The 23,142-nt window shown below is 44.6% G+C and overlaps 1 protein-coding gene across 4 annotated transcripts in view; it reads left to right on the top strand.

The window, feature by feature from the left end:
- Nucleotides 1-23,142, top strand: part of LOC124551061 (speckle-type POZ protein-like) — a 68,196-nt gene that overhangs the window by 12,912 nt on the left and 32,142 nt on the right. For all 4 annotated transcript variants that reach the window (XM_047125942.1, XM_047125943.1, XM_047125940.1 and 1 more), the window contains exon 2: nt 19,810-19,898. In XM_047125942.1, coding sequence (XP_046981898.1) covers nt 19,859-19,898 — 40 coding nt within the window. In that variant the 5' untranslated portion in view covers nt 19,810-19,858. The remainder of the gene's footprint in view (nt 1-19,809; nt 19,899-23,142) is intronic.

Raw genomic sequence — 23,142 nt, 5'->3', positions numbered from 1 at the left:
AACATTGTGACATTTGCCTGAAGTCATTTAAGAAAACTTTAATCATCATGGATGGACAGTGAATGAGCCTTCGCCCTCCTGAATCTGAGGCAAACACCTTAATAAATGCTCCACCTCCGTCGGATATACCTAGTGTACTGTTCTCTTATATTTGTATATACTCAGAACAGTTTATCTAAATAACACTAAAACAAATTATTCACCTGTTCATTTAGACTCTCAACACGACCCAGATGACTTTAGACTAACGACCGTACTGGCACATCTGTTACAACCAGCCTTCTGCCCCTCAGCGAATGCTGTGAAGTGTTTCCTTCAGTTAAGAAATCGAGTTGAACTCACAAGGGCTTAAATCAGGGATTTGTTTGATTGATGGGGCTGCTAAGTGCTATACCATCTACTGCACTTCCCTGATTTAAGCCCTCGTGAGTTCAACTCGATTTCTAAACTGAAGGAAACAGTTCGTGGCATTCACTTCAGAACTGCTACAAATTCGTCGGGCAATAGACCATGCCGCTCGAACTGTCAACACAACTGGCACTGCTAAGAGTATCCTACGACTTCCACATCACTGGCAATGGGTTATACACAATGCTGGTGACTACTTTGAAGGTCAGTAAAACTTTGAAACACACATCTATTTTCTACGAGCTGTAAATAAATAATTGCCACTATAAAAATTCCAACGCTCGTATATTACCATCTCCTTTTGGAGCACAGGAAGGGGAATGTGTTCCTATTGAAAAGACTCTGACAGAATAGTGAATAACCAGCTGCCTCAATCCTCATTCCGCCTTTTTCACCAAAAATGCTGTCATACCAACATATTTGCACTCTTCTAACACACAGATCCTTTTATCCAGTCTCTCTTTGTTGTGAATACCCACTGTGGTGTCAGGGGCTAGAATAGAACCACACCCTTCCTTGCCTGTCGTAAGAGGTGACTAATAAGTGTCTTTTTATTTGGTCACATTTTTATGTTGGTATTTTGACTATTCTTTGGACTTCCGAAGGTTTTCGTTCTCTCTTCTTTTTTTAACACTTTTTCCCCTCACCTTTTTGGCTTTTTAAATTCTTGTCCCCATTTTGGGTTGCGATACTATGTCTCACAGAGACCAAGTTCTAGAACATCTTTCAGAATTGGATGTCTGGCAGCTCAACATTGGAACTGCAACATATTTCAGTGCAGTCAACGGAACATACTCAGTTATTGATCTCACAGTTTGCAGCCCAAATGTCTTACCCTAAATTCAGTGCTGTGTCCATGGTGATCTTTGTGACAGTGACCATTTTCCTATCGTTCTCTCCCTCTCTACTCACGGACATCTGGAACATGCTCCATGTTGGTTGCTTTGGGAAGCTGACTGGCTTTACAGCCACTTTTGCAGGCATGTGTGTGATGGATACTGTTGATACTATTATTCAGGCTCCACCAGCAATGATACCCTAATACCCTACTCCTATGCTCATCCCGACAACCGCTGGTGCGATGGTGGTCTGAAACTGTAGCCACAAGTTATGAGAGAGTACTGCAGGGCAATTCAATGGCATAAGCACCATCCCTCTATGGATAATTTAATAGCATTCAAAAGACTCCAGGCTAAAGTGTGGGTTCTAATAAAGAAAAGGAAGCATGAGTGTAGGGAGCAAAGTGTGTCACCTATGCAATCCCATTTCCCAAGTGTCCCATTTGCAGCTATCTGCCACCCATGGTGATTCCGTGCATTCTTGTCATTGGTAACATCCCCCCCCAGGGGGTCCACAACTCTTTTGTGGACACGTGCGTAGCGAGCACGGGACCCCGAGCTAATGTGGCCCTCCTTCCTTTCCGGGCTGCATACCTTCCCTTCCCTTTCCGCATCCCTCCCCGTCCCCCATCTTCGCCCCCCCCCCCCCCTCACCTCTGGCTCTTTCCTTCCCTTTCTCCCCCTCTGGGAGACGGACGCTCGAAACTGTTCCAAATTCCTTGCTTTTACACTTGCAAGTCCTCGTCCTTCCTCTGTCCTTCTCTTTTCCTTCCCTCTTCTCCTTGCCCTTTTCTCCGCTGCGGCGTTTGAGACCCCCTCTTCTTTCCTTTCCCCTTCTCTCTTTTCCTCCCTGTGCGTGTCTGAAGGCCGACCCACGCACTTCCATGTGTAGCCGGTGACGGGGTAACGCGTAATTCCCCGCCCCGGGTAGACAGGTAGGACATGTACGTACCCCCTGGTAACGGCCAGGCCCAGGGAGGGGTGATTACCCGAGCTGATACCTTCCGAAAGTGCCAATTGGTCCCTCCGTCCGTTTGTCGGGAGGTGTGACCTGAGGTGTGAACAATCACCTAAGGCGGGTGTGCCCTCGGTGAGGGCCCCCACAAGGGAGGAGCGCGCCATCGGAGACGCCGGTAATCATGGGGGATTCTTCCGCAATGGTTTCCTCACCTTCCACTATGTCTGCTCACAAACGTAAGTTCACTGAGTCTCAGCCACAGACAGTCCTTCCATCGTTGCCACAGTTCCTTGTTGTTTCTCGGTCTGACGAAGGTCACGACTTTTCCACGGTCAACCCTTTCATTATTCAGAAAGGTGTCGACGCAATTGCGGGTCCTGTAAAGTCTTGTTCCAGATTACGGAATGGCACCCTGTTGTTAGAAACACACAGTGCCCTCCAGGCTCAAAAATTGCTGCGTACTTCTCTGCTCCACACCTTCCCTGTCCGGGTGGAACCGCACCGTACCTTAAATTCCTCGCGTGGAGTCGTTTATACCCGCTCCCTCGATGGATTGTCTGACGAAGAAATTCAGCACTACCTGTCTGACCAGGGCGTCACGGCTGTTCATCGGGTTATGAAAAGGGTTGACTCAAACATCATTCCAACCCGCACTGTCTTCTTGACATTTGACAAAGTTCAACTCCCATCAAAAATCAAAGCAGGCTATGAGATAATTTCCGTTCGCCCTTATGTCCCAAACCCTACGCGTTGCTATCGCTGTCAGCGGTTCAATCACACCAGCCAGGCCTGTTCCAATCCGGCCAAATGTGTTACGTGTGGCAAGGATGCCCATGAGGGTGCTTGTCCACCTCCATCCCCTCGCTGCATCAACTGTATGGGTGACCACGCTGCTTCCTCTCGAGATTGCCCCGTTTTTAAGGACGAAAAGCTCATCCAGGAAATAAGAGTGAAGGAAAAGGTGTCGACCTTTGCTGCTCGAAAGTTACTCGCCAGTCGACAGCCCACCGTGCCTCAGAAAGGAAAATACAGCACTGTCCTTGCTTCTCCTCGGCCAACAAAGGAGGCGGCCACGCAGACTTGCGACTTCACCTTTAGTACCACGGTCGTCAGATCGGCCAGCGCAAAGATCGCCCGTTCAACCTCACCACTTTCACCTGCCCACTCTATGGCTCACCCTTCGTCGGGTTCTGCTAAATCTCGAGCCCAAAAGTCAGACGCCAAGTCTTCGAAAAAAGAGCATTCTCGTGAAGAGTTTTTACGTACCGCTACTTCACAACCATTGGTTCCTCCTTCATCTAAACATCATACTTCCAAGAAGGCTACGAAGAAACACAGTTCCTCTCCTTCTCCGCCAAGGCGTGTCCCATCTACAGCACCACCTGGCGGCAATCGCCCTCGGCCGTCTTCTGTGTCGCCGAGGCGCACTGCTGGTGGCCGGTCAACTGGCCGATCGTTGGTGGCAGGAGCTGCTCCTGACCAACCTATGAATCAGGATCTTCTGCCTTCGACTGAATGCCATTCCATGCTGTCGGTCGCCAGCTCTGAGCAGTCATTGAGTTGACAGCACCCTTCGTCACGTTCCTCTATTTTCTGTTCACCCTATGTCCATTATCCACTGGAATATCCGCGGCATTCGAGCCAATCGGGATGAATTGTCGATCCTCTTATGATCCTACTCGCCGGTCATCTTCTGACTTCAGGAAACAATGCTGCGTCCCCATGACCGCTTTGTTCTCCCTCATTTTCAGTCCGTCCGATATGATCTCCCCTCTGTTGAAGGCACTCCAGCATATGGAGGACTCATGATTCTTCTCCATGATACTCTCCATTATCACCCAATCCCCTTAAACAGTTCCTTCCAAGCTGTCGCCGTCCGTCTTTCCCTTTCTGGATACACGTTCTCTCTTTGTACGGTATACATTCCATCGTCCACACCAATGGCACGAGCTGATCTCCTTCATCTTCTTGATCAGCTTCCACCCCCCTATTTGCTGGTTGGGGACTTCAATGCCCACCACCCGCTTTGGGGATCTCCACATCCTTGTCCACGTGGCTCACTATTGCTAGACGTCTTCCACCAAGCGGATCTAGTCTGCCTCAACACTGGGGTCCCCACATTTTTGTCTGCCTCCACGACAAATTTATCTCATTTGGACCTTGCGGTCGGTACTGTTCCGCTAGCTCGGCGCTTCGAATGGTTCGCCCTTGATGATACACACTCGAGTGACCACTTTCCATGTGTTCTTAGACTGCAGCCTCAACTGCCATATATGCGCTCGCGACGCTGGAAGTTTGCCCAAGCCGATTGGACACTTTTTTCGTCTCTAGCGACATTCGATGACCGTCGCTTTCCCAGCGTCGACGATGAGGTCACACATGTTACCGACGTTATTCTCACAGCTGCGGAACGTTCAATGCCACGCACCTCCGAATTGCCCCGGCGCCCCCCAGTTCCTTGGTGGAACGAGGCATGCCGTGACGCAATACGTGAGCGGCGACGTGCTCTTCACATTTTCCGTCACCATCCGACTTTGGCCAACTGTATCCGATATAAGCAGCTCCGTGCGCGATGCCGTCGCGTCATCCGCGATAGCAAGAAGGCAAGCTGGAAATTCTTTATTAGCTCATTTAACACCTTCACTCCCTCCTCGGAAGTTTGGAGTCGGCTTCGACGGTTCTCAGGCACGCCTAGTTTCTCCCCGGTCTCCGGGCTCACTGTCGCGCATGATACCTTAGTGGACCCCGTCGCAATTTCTAACTCATTGGGTCAGCACTTTGCTAAGATTTTGAGCTCTTCAAATTACCCGCCAGCGTTTCTCCCGAAGAAACGTGCAGCGGAAGTGCGACATCTTGCTTTCTCCTCTCAAAATCACGAAAGCTACAATACTGTTTTCTCCATGCGGGAACTCCAACATGCCCTCTCTTCTTCTCGCTCCTCCGCCCCAGGACCGGATGGTATCCATGTCCAAATGTTGCTGCATTTATCAACCCATAGCCTGCGTTACCTCCTTCGCCTTTATAATCGAATTTGGACCGACAGTACCTTTCCCAAGCGATGGCGGGAAGCTATTGTCGTTCCCGTTCCGAAACCTGGACAGGATAAACATCTCCCCTCTAGCTATCGCCCCATTTCTCTCACGAGTAGTGTCTGTAAGGTTTTGGAGCGTATGGTGAATTACCGATTAGCTTGGTGGCTGGAATCCCGCAGTCTTTTAACACCAGCCCAATGTGGATTCCGAAAGCATCGTTCTGCCGTTGACCATCTTGTTGCTCTCTCCACTTATATCATGAACAATTTTCTCCGGAAACGCCAAACGGTAGCAATATTTTTTGATCTGGAGAGAGCATACGATACCTGTTGGAGGACAGGCATCCTCCGCACACTGTTCTCTTGGGGCTTTCGAGGCCGGCTGCCCCTTTTTCTTCGTGAATTTATGGCAGAGCGCACATTTAGGGTGCGGGTGAACACTACTCTCTCCCGTACTTTCTCCCAAGAAAACGGGGTACCCCAGGGCTCCGTGCTGAGTGTTGTACTGTTTGCCATCGCCATTAATCCAATTATGGATTGTCTCCTTCCTGATGTCTCGGGCTCCCTCTTTGTGGACGATTTTGCGATCTACTGCAGCTCTCAACAGACCAGCCTTCTTGAACGACGTCTTCAAGGATGTCTCGATCGCCTCCACTCGTGGAGCATCGAAACCGGCTTCCGGTTCTCACCCAGTAAGACCGTTTGTGTTAATTTTTGGCGACGTAAGGAGTTTCTTCCGCCCTCCTTACATCTAGGTCCTATCAACCTTCCGTTTTCCGACGTCGCTAAATTCTTGGGTCTTATGTTTGACAGAAAACTGTGCTGGTCCTCCCACGTTTCCTATCTTTCGGCTCGCTGTCTGCGTTCCCTTAACACCCTCCATGTCCTGAATGGTACCTCCTGGGGAGCGGACCGAGTGGTCCTTCTCCGCCTCTATCGCGCCTTAGTGCGCTCGAAATTGGATTATGGAAGCATAGTCTACTCCTCTGCTCGGCCGTCTATTCTTCGGCGTCTCGACTCTATCCACCACCGTGGATTACGTTTAGTGTCTGGAGCTTTTTACACCAGCCCTGTGGAAAGCCTTTATGCTGAGACTGCTGAACCTCCGCTGTCCAATCGGCGGGCAGTCCTTCTGAGTCGTTATGCTAGCCATCTGTCTTCCATGCCTGCTAATCCAGCCCATGACCTTTTTTTCGACGCCTCCTTTGATGTCGGGTATGCAGGCCGCTCCTCCTCCCTACTACCCCCGGGAGTCCGCTTCCGTCAACTGCTCCATTCTCTTTCCTTCCGCTTTCCTAAAACCTTCTTGACAACTTGGGGTACAGCACCGCCTTGGCTCCGGCCCCGGATCGACTTGCTCAGAGACCTATGTCAATTTCCCAAGGATGGTACCCCTACACTTGTTTACCGTCGGGCATTTGCTGCTCTATGTGCACAAATGACGGAAGCCACATTTATTTACACCGACGGCTCGAAAACATCGTTAGGTGTAGGGAGTGCCTATATTGTTGGCGACACCCCAAATCACTTTCGGCTTCCCGACCAGTGTTCGGTTTATACTGCGGAGCTTTACGCTGTTCTCCAGGCTGTCCACTACATCCGCCGCCATCAGCGGATACAGTACGTAATCTGCTCAGATTCTCTCAGCTCTCTCCTAAGTCTCCAAGCTCTTTACCCTGTGCACCCTCTGGTCCACCGGATTCAGGACTGTCTGCGCTTGCTCCACCTGGGGGGCGTCTCAGTGGCGTTCCTCTGGCTCCCGGGACACGCTGGTATCTGTGGGAATGAGGCGGCCGATATAGCGGCCAAGGCTGCAGTCTCTCTTCCTCGGCCAGCTATTCAGTCTCTTCCGTTTACCGATCTACGGAGCGGTTTATGTCGCCAAGTTGCTCATTTATGGCATGCGCATTGGTCAACACTTCCCCATAATAAATTGCGGGAAGTGAAAGCCCTTCCTTGCGCTTGGACCTCTTCCTCCCGAACGCGTCGTCGGGAGGAGGTAATTTTAGCTAGACTCCGGATAGGGCACTGTCTTTTTAGCCATCGACATCTTTTAAGCGGTGATCCTCCCCCACTCTGTCCCCACTGCTCTCAGCTGTGGACGGTCAGACACCTTTTAATTGAATGCCCCTATTTTAATCCGTTACGCTCCCAACTACAGCTATCGCCTGATCTATCGTCGATTTTAGCAGATGACACGCGCTCAGCTGACCGCGTTCTACAGTTTATTAGTGACAGTGAAATGACGTCAGTCATTTGAAGCTTTTTTGGGGACAACCAACCCCTTTCTATAGTGGATTTTTAAGCATTCCTTCTGCCTTTAGTTTCTCAAATTTTATGACTTTGTTCCCATTGCTGCTGATTTTAAATTTCGTTTTTTTCCTGTTTCCTACGTCACGGGCTGGGCGCTAATGACCATAGAAGTTTTGCGCCCTAAAACCACAAACAAAAAAACAAAAAACAAAAAAATTTGGTAACATCTGCACTGATCCCGTGGTACTTGCTGAATGTTTTGCGGCACACTTCGCTGAAGGGTCCACTTGCAGTAATTATCATCCTCATTTCCTGGCCTGGAAACACCTTATTGAGTGCAGCCTACTATCCTTCCATGCAAACAGTTCTCTATCACACAGTGTCCCTTTTAGTGAATGAGAGTTTCACAACACTTTGCTAGCGTATCAAGATATGGCACCTGGACCTGACAAAATCCATAGCCAAATGCTCAAACATCTTCGTGCAGACAGCATGAAACATATCTTTGGGGTTTTTAATTATATTTGGTGGGAAGGAGAATTTCCCTCTGAATGGCGGGAAGGTGTAATTATTTCCATCCTGAGACGTGGAAAGGAGCCACATATTTTAACTAACTACCAGCCAATCTCTCTGATCAATGGGCTGTTGTAAGCTGTTGGAATGAATGGTCAACTGCCATCTTTGTTGGTGTGTTGAAGCTGGAGGGCATATATCAAGATTGCAAGTGGCTTTTCAGGCTTTTTGGTCCACCATAGATCACCTGGTTCATTTGGAATCTGCAGTGTGCAATGCTTTTGCCCATTTCCATCATCTGACTTCTGTGTTCTTTTACCTACAGAAGGCCATACAATACCACCCGGTGACATCATGTCCTGTCTACATTGCATTAGTGGGATTTCCGAGGCAATTTACCCTATTTTATCCAGAATTTCCTACCTCTCTGACTTTTTTGGGTCCAGGTAGGTTTGACTCTCAGCAACCGATACGTAGAGGAGACTGGAGTCTCTCAGGGATCGGTTCTGAGCGTAATGCTGTTTGCTGTTGCCATCAGTGGCATCGTAAATGCAGTGGTCTCACAGTCTGTCCATCGCTGTATGTGAATGATCTTTGGCTTTACTATGCCTCTGCATTACTGCGCACCACTGAGGACCAACTTCTGGGGGCTGATTGTAAAATACATGACTGGCCTGAGAATGATGGCTATCAGTCTTCTCCTGCAAAATCATGAGTTGTGCATTTTTTCCAACTCCAGACTGTGCACCTGCACCCATAAATTTATCTTGGTGAGCAGTTACTTGACATCGTTTAAACTTTTCAATTCTTAGGCATTTTATTTGACAAGTTAACTTGGCTGCCACATGTCTGCCAGCTCAAGGCAGATTGTATGAAGAAGTTAAATGCTGTATATTTTCTTAGTAACTACTCACGAAGTCTGGACTGCATAGTTCTTCTGAGATTTTACAAAGTGCTGGTTTTTATCCCACTTGGGCTATGGATATGTTGCCTACAGGTTGGCATCACCATCTGTACTGACTTGCTGGACCCTGTTCACCACACTGGAGTATGATTGGCAACAGGGGATTTCCGTACGAGTCCTGTTGACAGCCTCCTGGCTGAAGCCAGTGTCCCACCACTGCAGATTAAATGACAGCAGCATCTGGTAAAATACACAGTCACAATCTGTCAGATGCCTACTCAGCTGTGTCACTTAACTGTCTTCCACAACCAACAATTCAGACTGTTTGCGCATTTCCTAAAACTGGATAGACCAGCTGGGATCTGACTTGATAATCTACTGAAGGACCTCCGACAGCCTCCTTTAGCCTGTGCTCCCAGAGCTCCCTCTCAACACCCCTAGTGGTCTGTACCCTGAACTATGATACAGATGGACCTCTTAGGTGGTACCAAGAAGGTTGCCGATCCTGTCCTCCGACACCTGTTTCGTTCGATCTTCCACGATTATTCTAATTCAGTATGCATCTACACGGGTGGATCAAAAGTCAACAACAGGGTCGGTTATGCATTTGCACACACAAGGGGACAACGAGAAGCTCTCTGCTGAGTGCCTGCAGTGTATACACTGCAGAGTTGGTTGCCATATCTCAGGCTTTGCAGTACATCAAATCCATGGTCACAACAAGTTTTTGGACCTCTAGTGATTCCATGAGTTGCTTAAAAGGCAAATCTATGTGCTATCCCAAAAATTTTTTGGTCACCAACAATCCAGGGCCTATTGGTAGATCTCTACAGCTCTTGAAAGACAGTGATCGTCATTTTGACACCAAGCCACATAGGCATTCCAGGAAATAAGCTTGCAGACTGTGCTTGCTAAAGACACAACTACAGAAGACATTGGAGTACCAGGCTCCAACTTAAGATTACAACTTCGACACAATATTTTGAGGCTCTGGGAATTAGAATTGCAGGCTACTGTGACCCAAAACAAGTTGAGAGTCATTAAAGAGTCCGCTAAGGTGTGGCATACATCTTTGCAGGTCTCTCAGAAAGGTGGCATTGTGTTCTGCTGACTACACATCAGCCACACGAGACTCACCTACGAGTTCCTTCTGTCTCAGGAGGATCCTCCTCACTGCAGCTGTGGTAGTTTACTGATGATAGTGCACGTTCTTGTTGAGTGCGCCCTGCTTGATGTGCAGCACACTCTCAGCATGCCTACCTCACCACTGCAGATGCTTGTGGATGATGAGACAGCCCTTATAAAAGTATTGCATTTCCTGAGAGAGAGAGAGAGAGAGAGAGAGAGAGAGAGAGAGAGAGTGGATTTTACACTAAACTGTAATACTTCTCTGCTCTATGTGTTGGGGTGGTTATAGGAGAGAGAGCCTTTTCTTGTGGTAGATACCCACCATGTGACCATGAGTTACTTTCTTCCCCTCTCACTTAGTTGTGCCTTTAGACCCCCTCGTGCAAAATGCTGCCTGGGTTATCTCTGTTTTCTTTTACCTATCATGTTACAACTAGTGTCATACCATTTTCAAACTCTGTGACTTGCTTATATAGTTGGAGTAGCCAAGTCCCAACTTTTTTGCTTTTTAATATTTCAAAGCATTTCTATCATTCTCTGATGAAATGGAGGGACCCTGCTCACTTACACTGTCTTCTTTTGTGTTTCTTTGCCACTGCCGCTGTCTCCACTATTTCTCAAAATTTTGGAAATTTTGAAGGGGGGGGGGGGGGATCCAACTTAATTTTTCCCCTGTATTCAAATGTTTAAAATTTTGGTTGGAAATGCACCCTCCCCAATACTTACGTGTTAATGTTCACTGATCTGGGAGGGTCCAGACCCAATCCTGTGAATGCTGTCCACTCGTCTCTCTTTTTCATTTCCACTGTCCCCTGTCTCTTTTCCTCCCACTGCCCCTATCTCCATTCATCTCTCTCCCTCCCTCTCTCTCTCTCTCTCTCTCCCCCCCTCTCCCTCCCTCCCTCCCTCCCTCCCTCCCTCCCTCCCTCCCTTTCCCCTCCCCCTCCCTCTGTTACTGCCATTGTCTCTCACTCACCATCAGTATCTCCTTTATCTGTGGCTCCCACTGCTATTGTCTTCATCCAGCTCTCTTTCTCTTTCACTAACACTTTCTCCCACTATCAATGTCTCCTCTCTCTTCCATTGCCACTGTCTCTCTGCCACAAAAGGTGTGAATATGCTCCCATGCAAAAAAAAATTTATAAGGGGGGCAGAATGAGGATTGGGGCAACTGGTTCCCTACTTTTCTGTTCAAATCTTTTCAAGAGGTACATGTTGTTGTTGTTGTTGTTGTTGTTGTTGTGGTCTTCCGTCCTGAGACTGGTTTGATGCAGCTCTCCATGCTACTCTATCCTGTGCAAGCTTCTTCATCTCCCAGTACCTACTGCAGCCTACATCCTTCTGAATCTGCTTAGTGTATTCATCTCTTGGCCTCCCTCTATGATTTTTACCCTCGATGCTGCTCTCTAGTACTAAATTGGTGATCCCTTGATGCCTCACAACATGTCCTACCAACCGATCCATTCTTCTGGTCAAGTTGTGCCACAAACTGCTCTTCTCCCCAATTCTATTCAATACCTCCTCACGAGTTATGTGATCTACCCATCTAATCTTCAGCATTTTTCTGTAGCACCACATTTTGAAAGCTTCTATTCTCTTCTTGTCTAAACTATTTATTGTTCATGTTTCACTTCCATTCATGGCTACACTCCATACAAATACTGTCAGAAACGACTTCCTGACACTTAAAACAATACTCGATGTTAACAAATTTCTCTTCTTCAGAAACACTTTCCTTGTCATAGCCAGTCTACATTTTATATCCTCTCTACTTTGACCATCATCAGTTATTTTGCTCCCCAAATAGCAAAACTCCTTTACTACTTTGAGTGTCTCATTTCCTAATCTAATTCCCCCAGCATCACCTGACTTAATTCGACTACATTCCATTATCCTCGTTTTGCTTTTGTTGATGTTCCCTCCTTTCAAGACACTGTCCATTCTGTTCAACTGCTCTTCCAAGTCCTTTGCTGTCTCTGACAGAATTACAATGTCATCGGCAAACCTCAAAGTTTTTATTTCTTCTCCATGGATTTTAATACCTACTCTGAACTTTTCTTTTGTTTCCTTTACTGCTTGCTCAATATACAGATTGAATAGCATTGGGGAGAGGCTATAACCCTGTCTCACTCCCTTCCCAACCACTGCTTCCCTTTCATTTCCCTCGACTCTTATAACTGCCATCTGGTTTCTGTATAAATTGTAAATAGCCTTTCGCTCCCTGTATTTTACTGCTGCCACCTTCAGAATTTGAAAGAGAGTATTCCATTCAACATTCTCAAAAGCTTTTTCTGAGTCTACTGATGCTAGAAATGTAGGTTTGCCTTTCCTTAATCTTTCTTCTAAGATAAGTTGTAGGGTCAGTATTGCCTCACGTGTTCCAACATTTCTACGGAATCCAAACTGATCTTCCCCGAGGTCGACTTCTTCCGTTTTTTCCATTTGTCTGTAAAGAATTCGCGTTAGTATTTTGCAGCTGTGACTTATTAAACTGATAGTTCGGTAATTTTCACGTCTGTCAACACCTGCTTTCTTTGGGATTGGAATTATTATATTATTCTTGAAGTCTGAGGGAATTTCGCCTGTCTCATCCATCTTGCTCACCAGATGGTAGAGTTTTGTCAGGACTGGTTCTCCCAAGGCTGCCAGTAGTTCTAATGGAATGTTGTCTACTCCCGGGGCCTTGTTTCGACTTAGGTCTTTCAGTGCTCTATCAAACTCTTCACGATGATATCTCCCATTTCATTTTCATCTACATCTTCTTCCATTTCTATAACATTGCCCTCAAGTACATCACCCTTGTATAGACCATCTATATACTCCTTCCACCTTTCTGCTTTCCCTTCTTTGCTTAGAACTAGGTTTCCATCTGAGCTCTTGATATTCATACAAGTGGTTCTCTCTTCTCCAAAGGTCTCTTTAATTTTCCTGTAGGCAGTATCTATCTTACCCCTCATGAGATAAGCCTCTACATCCTTACATTTGTCCTCTAGCCATCCCAGCATAGCTATTTTGCACTGCCTGTCGATCTCATTTTTGAGACATGTGTGTTCATTTTTGCCTGCTTCACGTACTGCATTTTTGTATTTTCTCCTTTCATCAATTAAATTCAGTATCTCTTCTGTTACCCAAGGATTTCTACTAGCACTTGTCTTTTTACCTACTTGATTCTCTGCTGCCTTCACTATTTCATTCCTCAAAGCTACCCATTCTTCTTCTACTGTATTTCTTTCCCCCATTCCTGTCGATTGTTCCCTTATGCTCTCTCTGAAACTCTGTACAGCCTCTGGTTCTTTCAGTTTATCCAGGTCCCATATCTTTAAATTCCCACCTTTTTGCAGTTTCTTCAGATTTAATCTACAGTTCATAACCAATAGGTTGTGGTCAGAGTCCACATCTGCTCCTGGAAATGTCTTACAATTTAAAATCTGGTTCCTAAATCTCTATCTTACCATTAGGCTATATAATCTATCTGAAACCTTCTAGTATCTCCAGGGTTCTTCCATGTATACAACCTTCTTTCATGATTCTTGAACCAAGTGTTAGCTATGATTAAGTTATGCTCTGTGCAAACTTCTACCAGGCAGCTTCCTCTTTCATTTCTGTCCCCCAATCCATATTCACCTACCACGTTTCCTTCTCTTCCTTTTCGTACTGTCGAATTCCAGTCACCCATGACTATTAAATTTTCATCTCCCTTCACCACCTGAATAATTTCTTTTATCTCATCATACATTTCATCAATTTCAAGAGGTACATATTCACTGTTTTGTTGTGCTCCTACAGGAGGATTTTTCCGTCGGTTCCCTTTTTCCTGCTAGAGTAGCTTATACGAAACTAATCCCATGGGTCGGTAAAGTTTTGAAAGTTTATTTGTATACTTTGACACATATAAACAACAAATAACTATCTATAATATAAAGTTAATACAAAATCATTTGCTTTATGCTCTTTCTCAATACATTGTTCAAAGACCTCAATTCACTGAAAACGTCCATCTTGTGGTTGTATTAGTGAAACAGTAAAAATGTTGTTAGAGATGTTTTACTGAATTTCCAGTCTTTCTAGTTTTACAGCCTTTGGCAGTTAATTTAAGGTCTTTTCAGACAAGTTAAGACTGTTTTTAGCCTGTTTTTCATTACTACAGTATCAGGTACATTATACAGAAATACTGTGTCATAAAATTTTCAGTCAAAAAAATGATGACTAAAAGCATAGTTTGGTGACGCCGATATTACATCTGTAGTTTACAGTGTCAGTACAACGACTTTGAAACTCTGGATCTTGGTTACAGATAATGATACTGAAAAATGTTTTGAAATTCCTTTGAGAATATAATCTTAAGAACATATGGTAAAATTTTTGACAATTTGCCATCAATAGAAATTACAGAAGTGACCTTCCCCACAATAGGTACCTTTGCTACCAGAAAAATCATGGTTATTCAGGTGTATCTTCATAACAGATACAGATTTTCAAAAATGAGAAAAATAGGATTTATAAATTAAGGTCTAAAGAATGAACAGTAAAAATTTGGACCTTTTGCTGCAGTTAGTTACTTATTTTCCTTTGACACACAGTGCAAAAATTGTTATAAACTACTTTTTGAGATTTTCTTTGTACGTTCGGTAACTTTGAACCTCTGATTATTGGTGATGGATAATGATATTGAAAAAAGTTTCAAAGTTCCCCAGGAATGTCATCTTAAGAATAAAGAGTAAAATTTTCCACCATGAATAGAAATTATGGAATTTTCCATCCCCACAATTGATATTTTTCATACCCCAAGATTGCCGATGAACAAATGGTGCTTTTATAAGCCACCTAGGGTCCACCCTAGACCATACCTAATGCAAAAGAATCATCCCGTTTGCTCAATCTGCCTGCACTGGAGAAAGTGTGTAGTGTTGTGTTTTAACCCCTTACTGGAGGATAGCTACAGTTTGCTTGTCCTGCCATTAGGTATCCAAATGGTCAGTAGGTCAAGAGTTATCCAAAACACTTGACCTCTTATCTCTCCAGTGAAGAGAAACCGAGATATGACCTGATTGCATTTTTGCATGCATTTTTTTGGAACATTATGGTACTGTGCGCTATTGCGCAGTGAGAATTTTTGGCATTTCTTCAATATTCCCCAAAATGCCTCATGTTTAAATCGTGTTAAACAGTCTTTAAAATAACAATAAAATTGAGTTGCAATGTTTGGACATGGACACACCCCACCCCCGGCCCAGTCCTGGCTCTCAGCAGCCCTGGAGTCAGCAGTACATCACGGACACCCGATGTCCTCATGTGTGAACTCTCCTGGGACGGTATTGTGGTGCCATTTCTCAACAGAACAATTCTCGTTTGCACATATTGTGTGTCTGTATGAACCGGTTGCATGATGTTGAGGGACTCTCTTGGCCAGCAAGACCCCCCACGTGTGGTATCAGCTCGGATGTTGTCTCCACCTTAGTGTCAGTACCTTGGATACCGAGAACCAGTCACGAGAGTTGTAGGTCAGAATTTCCTCAGGAGAGAATACAATGGTTTTATGACACCCTTCCCAAACATATGAATGCATTCGTTCAGGCCAGAGGGGGTCCAATGTCATATTGATATGAGGGCTCATACTGTCAAGATCTTTGTAAAGTTGACTCAGTTTTCTAATCACTGAAATTACGTCGTTTACTGTCTCAGCCTGTGAAGTTTCATTTCCTCCTTCCCATCTGGCTGTTTCACTTTATTCGTCAAGCAGTTTATTTCCATGCTCCTTGACCTGTTCAGTTGTGCCTTTAAGTCCCAGTTCTTGTCTGAGTTTTGTATTCCTTACCATGTCGGATAGTCTGCAGTCAGCTGTTCTTCATAAGGGTCTAATTTCCATAGCTTGCGTTTTTTGTTCATTTCCAGCTGTTAGAAGTCTCACTGAATAAGTATAGTTGGCATTGCCATTGTTTTGTTAAACTGTGTTAGGGATTTCCTCCTCATATTTTTATTCAGTGTTCAGTATACGGTCCCATTAATATTATTGAATCTTCCAATTTTTTTCAGCATGTCTTTTTCAGTTGTGAAAGAGATGGTATTTCCTGATACGTTGAATTCATTCACTCCTTATTTTTTAGTTAATGATTAATATTTAGCTTGGAACTGAGTCTTGATGTTTAAAAGCCATGACTCATTTTTTGGGTCGATGTTAAATTATAGCTCTTGGCAGTTATATCTGATTTATAAATGGATTTTTGGCGGGAGTCCTCATAGCCAGTTGTAAATTTGTGGAAGCGAAACACTATTTTTTTATCCATTTTCTCAACCTTTGGTCAACTTAGATATTGAAAAGCATTAGAGGCAAACTGTATCATTGTCGCAAGTGTAAATGTATCACTTAAACGTTTTATTTCCTGGCAATGCCAATTTTGAAGCCTTCGTAAGTTTGTTGGATTACTCATAGCAAGTGCCATGGTATGCCCCTTGTCTAGTATTTCCGTTAGCTTTCTCCTGTCTGCATTGTCAAAGTTTTTCATGTAGTCAATAAACTGATGTCAATGAAATTCTACTTGCTTCTCAATTATTTGTCTTACCTTTCATTGTATACTGTGCAACAATATTATGAATAGGAAAGTTGCTACTCACCATATAGTGGAGATGCTGAGTCGCAGATAGGCACAACAAAAAGACTGTCATGAATAAATAAAGCTTTTGGTCAATAAGACCTTTGTCAACAATACACACACATACACTCTCTCTCTCTCTCTCTCTCTCTCTCTCTCTCTCTCTCTCTTTGTGATCAAAAGTATCCCAACACATAGCCGAAAATCACTTACAAGTTCGTGGCGCCCTCCATCGGTAATGCTGGAATTCAGTATGGTGTTGGCCCACCCTTAGCCTTGATGACAGCTTCCACTCTCCCAGGCAGATGTTCAGTCAGATGCTGGAAGGTTTCTTGGTGAATGGCAGCCCATTCTTCATGGAATGCTGCACTGAGGAGAGGTATCGATGTCAGTCGATGAGGCCTGGCAGGAAGTCGGCGTTCCAAAACATCCCAAAGGTGTTCTATAGGATTCAGGTCAGGACTCTGTGCAGGCCAGTCCATTACAGAGATATTATTAGCGTGTAACCCCTCTGCCACAGACCGTGCTTTATGAACAGGTGCTCAATCGTGTTGAAAGATGCAGTCGCTATCCCCGAATTGTTCTTCAACAGTGGGAAGCAAGAAGGTGCTTAAAACATCAATGTAGGCCTGTTCTGTGATAATGCCACGCAAAACAACAAGGTGTGCAAGCCCCCTCCGTGAAAAACACGACCACACCACACCACCACCGCCTCCGAATTTTACTGTTGGCACTACACACACTGGCAGATGACATTTACCGGGCATTCACCGTACTCGCACCCTGTCATCAGATCACCACATTGTGTACTGTGATGCATCAGTCCACACAATGTTTTTCCACTGTTCAATCATCCAATGTTTAAGCTCCTTTACATCAAGCGAGGTGCCGTTTTGCATTTAGCGGGGTGATGTGTGATGTATGAGCAGCCACTCGACCATGAAATCCCAGTTTTCTCACCTCCCGCCTAACTGTCATTGTTCTTGCAGTGGATCCTGATGCAGTTTGGAATTTCTGTGTGATGGTCTGGATAGATGTCTGCCTGTTACACATTACAACCCTCTTCAACTGTCGGTGGTCTCTGTAAGTCAACAGACAAGGTCGGCCTGTACACTTTTGTGCCATACGTGTCCCTCCATGTTTCCACTTCACTATCACATAGGGAACAGTGGATGTAGGAATGTTTAGGACTGTGGAAATCTCGCATACAGACATATGACACAAGTGACACCCAATCACCTGACCACGTTCAAAGTCCATGAGTTCTGCGGAGTGCCCCATTCTGCTCTCTCATGATGTCTAATGACTACTGAGGTCGCTTATATGGAGTACCTGGCAGAAGTGGCAGCGCAATGCACCTAATATGAAAAACGTATGTTTCTGGGGGTGCCCGGATACATTTGATCACATACACTCCTGGAAATTGAAATAAGAACACCGTGAATTCATTGTCCCAGGAAGGGGAAACTTTATTGACACATTCCTGGGGTCAGATACATCACATGATCACACTGACAGAACCACAGGCACATAGACACAGGCAACAGAGCATGCACAATGTCGGCACTAGTACAGTGTATATCCACCTTTCGCAGCAATGCAGGCTGCTATTCTCCCATGGAGACGATCATAGAGATGCTGGATGTAGTCCTGTGGAACGGCTTGCCATGCCATTTCCACCTGGCGCCTCAGTTGGACCAGCGTTCGTGCTGGACGTGCAGACCGCGTGAGACGACGCTTCATCCAGTCCCAAACATGCTCAATGGGGGACAGATCCGGAGATCTTGCTGGCCGGGGTAGTTGACTTACACGTTCTAGAGCACGTTGGGTGGCACGGGATACATGCGGACGTGCATTGTCCTGTTGGAACAGCAAGTTCCCTTGCCGGTCTAGGAATGGTAGAACGATGGGTTCGATGACGGTTTGGATGTACCGTGCACTATTCAGTGTCCCCTCGACGATCACCAGTGGTGTACGGCCAGTGTAGGAGATCGCTCCCCACACCATGATGCCGGGTGTTGGCCCTGTGTGCCTCGGTCGTATGCAGTCCTGATTGTGGCGCTCACCTGCACGGCGCCAAACACGCATACGACCATCATTGGCACCAAGGCAGAAGCGACTCTCACCGCTGAAGACGACACGTCTCCATTCGTCCCTCCATTCACGCCTGTCGCGACACCACTGGAGGCGGGCTGCACGATGTTGGGGCGTGAGCGGAAGACGGCCTAACGGTGTGCGGGACCGTAGCCCAGCTTCATGGAGACGGTTGCGAATGGTCCTCGCCGATACCCCAGGAGCAACAGTGTCCCAAATTTGCTGGGAAGTGGCGGTGCGGTCCCCTACGGCACTGCGTAGGATCCTACGGTCTTGGCGTGCATCCGTGCGTCGCTGCGGTCCGGTCCCAGGTCGACGGGCACGTGCACCTTCCGCCGACCACTGGCGACAACATCGATGTACTGTGGAGACCTCACGCCCCACGTGTTGAGCAATTCGGCGGTACGTCCACCCGGCCTCCCGCATGCCCACTATACGCCCTCGCTCAAAGTCCGTCAACTGCACATACGGTTCACGTCCACGCTGTCGCGGCATGCTACCAGTGTTAAAGACTGCGATGGAGCTCCGTATGCCACGGCAAACTGGCTGACACTGACGGCGGCGGTGCACAAATGCTGCGCAGCTAGCGCCATTCGACGGCCAACACCGCGGTTCCTGGTGTGTCCGCTGTGCCGTGCGTGTGATCATTGCTTGTACAGCCCTCTCGCAGTGTCCGGAGCAAGTATGGTGGGTCTGACACACCGGTGTCAATGTGTTCTTTTTTCCATTTCCAGGAGTGTAATTTAGGTAAAACTTGCCATGAGCCAACACTGGTTGCTAGCATCTGCATGAATTTCAAATCTTGGATTTTTATTTTATGTTATTGTGTGTGTACTGTACTTAATGAGTTAACAGTTATATTTGATGTTGCTTTCTGGTTCGTATATGTGTTAGTGACATCAACAGTCTTGCCTTTGTTTAATTTGTATAATTGACCAACATTAAATATTTTAAACCTTGTTTTTAATCTGTATCCGAATACGGTCTGTCTTTGAAATCAGTTTATAAATTTGTGGAAAAATTTAGACAACGTCTCTTTGTGTAAAGTAAATATCTTGTAAGTAAGGAAACAATGACTTTTTTTCTTTCAGGAAATAGGATCTTTTGTGCAATAAAAGTACTGGGCCTTGTCCAGAAACCATGAGCTTCAATTCAAACAACTATAATTCTTGTTCTACAGGTAATACTGAACTTTTCTTATTCTTTATGTTTTATGAGCAAGAAATCTTTTGAGAACTAACTTTTACTATTATTTATATTGAAACTATGGTTGATATGAACTTTATGTACAGAAAACCACTTTTGTGTTTCAATATGCTTTCCAGTGACTGTGAAAAAAAATCTGTATGTATCTTTCGTGTTTAACTTTCATTACTTGATTTATGTGAAGTTATTATTGGTTTTTGAATAGGTGGGGAGACATTCTTTTTACACACACACACACACACACACACACACACACACACACACACACACACACACTGAATTTCACACTTGTTAGCTTGCAGTTTTTAAAATTTCAACTTTCTTTCTTCTTCTTTTACAATCTTGGAAAGTGAGACATATTTGTAATATTTTACTACTTCACTCTTGTGTACTGCAGGGAACTGGTTGCTTGTATCAATGTTTCTCTGACTTTTCTTGGCGTGTTCATTCATTAATCCATGTTGTATTGCTCATTCTTTTTAATTGTGCTATCTTTTAGTTGTGGGTGTATAAGTATGCTTACATGTCCAAATTGTGACCACCCAAGGGTATTTTGTGCTTTTTATACTGGGAAAAATCTTTGTTTAACTTGCAAAGAAATAACTAAGACAGGTGATTGTGTACTTCACAGAACAAGTAGGCAGTTATCTGCATAACTGAACAGAGTTTAAATGGAAAAAGGGTGACTAGTGTGAGGGGAGAATGGAAAGTAAAGGAACTTATGTATTCCTATGTCTGCAGCTGGATTATGATCTGGAGAAATTCTCTTCTGTACGATTGATTTGAGTGCTAATAATAGCATGTTTTGTGGTATATTTTGGGTACTATCTTAGTATTATTAAATGGTATGCATACGAGGTGATTTGCCCTTCAGTAATCACAAATATTTGACTCGAAATTAACAAATCACCCTTCTAAGAATTGTTACCTGCCTATTCAGTGGTATTTATAAATAAGCTTTCAGTTATTGAAGAGTCTTTAATATGATGTTGTGTAAGTGGAGTCAATAACATGTTCAGTGCCCCAAATGTGTTAAAAAAATCTCCCTGTGATATATTTTGATTACATAAACATAAATTTTGGTATAAATTGAAATTTCATCTACCCAATTGAGAGAACAGCATAAAAATAATTTGGTGCAATATTCAGCTTCAACTTGTTTACTCTTCGTATTTTGCTATCAATGACAACCAGTATTTCCATTTCTGTCTGACTGTGCCTCATCTGTGTGAACTGTCTTCAGATCCAGCCTTTTAGTAGCTGCTGCTGACACTGCTTTCTTCCTCACCTGACCACATCTAATTACAACATAGACATGATGTTAATTCTGAGAGTGAAACAATATCATTTGTTGACATTGGGTATGACACGAATCATCCTGCAAGCAGTCTCCATCAGCATCCTAATGTGATGACCTTTATGTTTTCGTAATCTTATTAAACATAAATCCAAAAAACTTTACTAAAATTTGATCTACAATTTATTTATTCATTGTGCTCCACAGTAGCACTTTGCTGATTTTGTAGTTTTGGCAGGAGGTTTGAGTCAAAGTATGCATGATGTTTGAAAATTTTCTATTATTGCTGTGATTGACACACCTCATGGGAGATTGTACAATTCTAAGTGATAAATTAATGCATCACAGTTTAAGATACTTTATCAAATGTGTATTGCTCATAAAGGAATTTGAAAACAGTGTAGTGGAATCAGTCAAGTTCAATGAGGTTCAGTTGATTCATAATATATTGGTCTTAAAAACATTTCATTGTTTAACCATCTTTATTTCATGAATTCCTTTAGATATAGTATTGTTCTGGAAGGAAGTTGATATCATATTCCAATGCAGAATGTTACTAAAATGGAATAAAATCACAATGACTGATGGGTAAAGACCTTTTAAGTAGACTGTGGGCCATTCGTTTCATTTACATTGATATTACAAATGTGGTCTCTCTTCTTTCTGACATGTCCAAAAGAGAAGACAGCATTTTGATCCTGCAGCCATTATTAATCGAGGCACAAAGGAATTACGATATATAGCTGCTGGTGGGCGTTGATTAAATCAATGGGGAAAGTTGAAAATTTGTGTTGGACTGGGATTCAAACCCAGGTCTCATGCTTACTAGGCAGGCGCCCTGACTAAAAAGCCATCCAGACACAGTGGTCATTGCAACTGCAAGGACTGCGCAAGCACACCTACTGTCAGACCCAAATATTCAACTTATCCGCACACTATTGACATAATGCCCCTGCCCATTATCCTCATTACTCACAGGGCTGCAGGACCAAAATGGTGTCTGCACTTTTGGACATTTCCAAAAGAACAGGCACCTCATATACCATTAAGGCGAGACTGGCCAGCGATCTCTTCAGTGCAGATGCACAACACGCTTGAACTCTTCAGCAAAAGGTCGAGAATGATGAGGATAACGGGCAGGGGCGCTGTATTAGTAGTGTGCGAATAAGATGTGAGTTTGGTTCTGACAGGAAGTGCACAAGGGTAGTCTGTGCAGCTGCAATGACCACTTTGTCTGGATGGTTTAGTGGTCAGAGCATCTGCCTAGCAAGCAGGAGACCCGGGCTCGAATTCCAGTCCAACACAAATTTTCAACTTTCCCCGTTGATTTTAATCAGTGCTTGCTTGCAGCTACAAATGGTAATTCAAATGGTTCAAATGGCTCTGAACACTATGGGACTTAACTTCTGAGGTCATCAGTCCCCTAGAACTTAGAACTACTTAAACCTAACTAACCTAACAACATCACACACATCCATGCCCGATGCAGGATTCGAACTTGCCACCATAGCGGTCTCGCAGTTCCAGACTGTAGCGCCTAGAACCACTCGGCCACCCCGGCCGGCCAAGTCGTAATTCCTTTGTGTCTACATTGATATTATTTAAAGGCTTTGTGAAGCTGAAATGTATTTTAGAGAAAATTTATTCAAAGTATATTACAAATAGCATATTAGTAACTCCTTGCATCTTATCTGCAATATGAATTTTCTTGAAAATTATAATATTCCACAGTGAATTATTTTGCATGATTTGCAAATTATTGCACATGCTTTGGCATTGCAAATTATTGGTAAATATTTTAAATAATAAATACTCACAAGCAAGGATTTCCTATTCTTATTTCTTTCGGTAGAGCCTGACTGGCTGTCTTCAAGCTTTATTACATCTTTTATTATTTCCTTTTTTTGGGTTCTACTAACTG

This window comes from Schistocerca americana, chromosome 9 (assembly GCF_021461395.2).
Source record: "Schistocerca americana isolate TAMUIC-IGC-003095 chromosome 9, iqSchAmer2.1, whole genome shotgun sequence".
Lineage (NCBI taxonomy): Eukaryota > Metazoa > Arthropoda > Insecta > Orthoptera > Acrididae > Schistocerca > Schistocerca americana.
The sequence above is the reverse complement of the archived record's forward strand: the minus strand, read 5'-3'. Positions and strand labels throughout refer to the sequence as shown.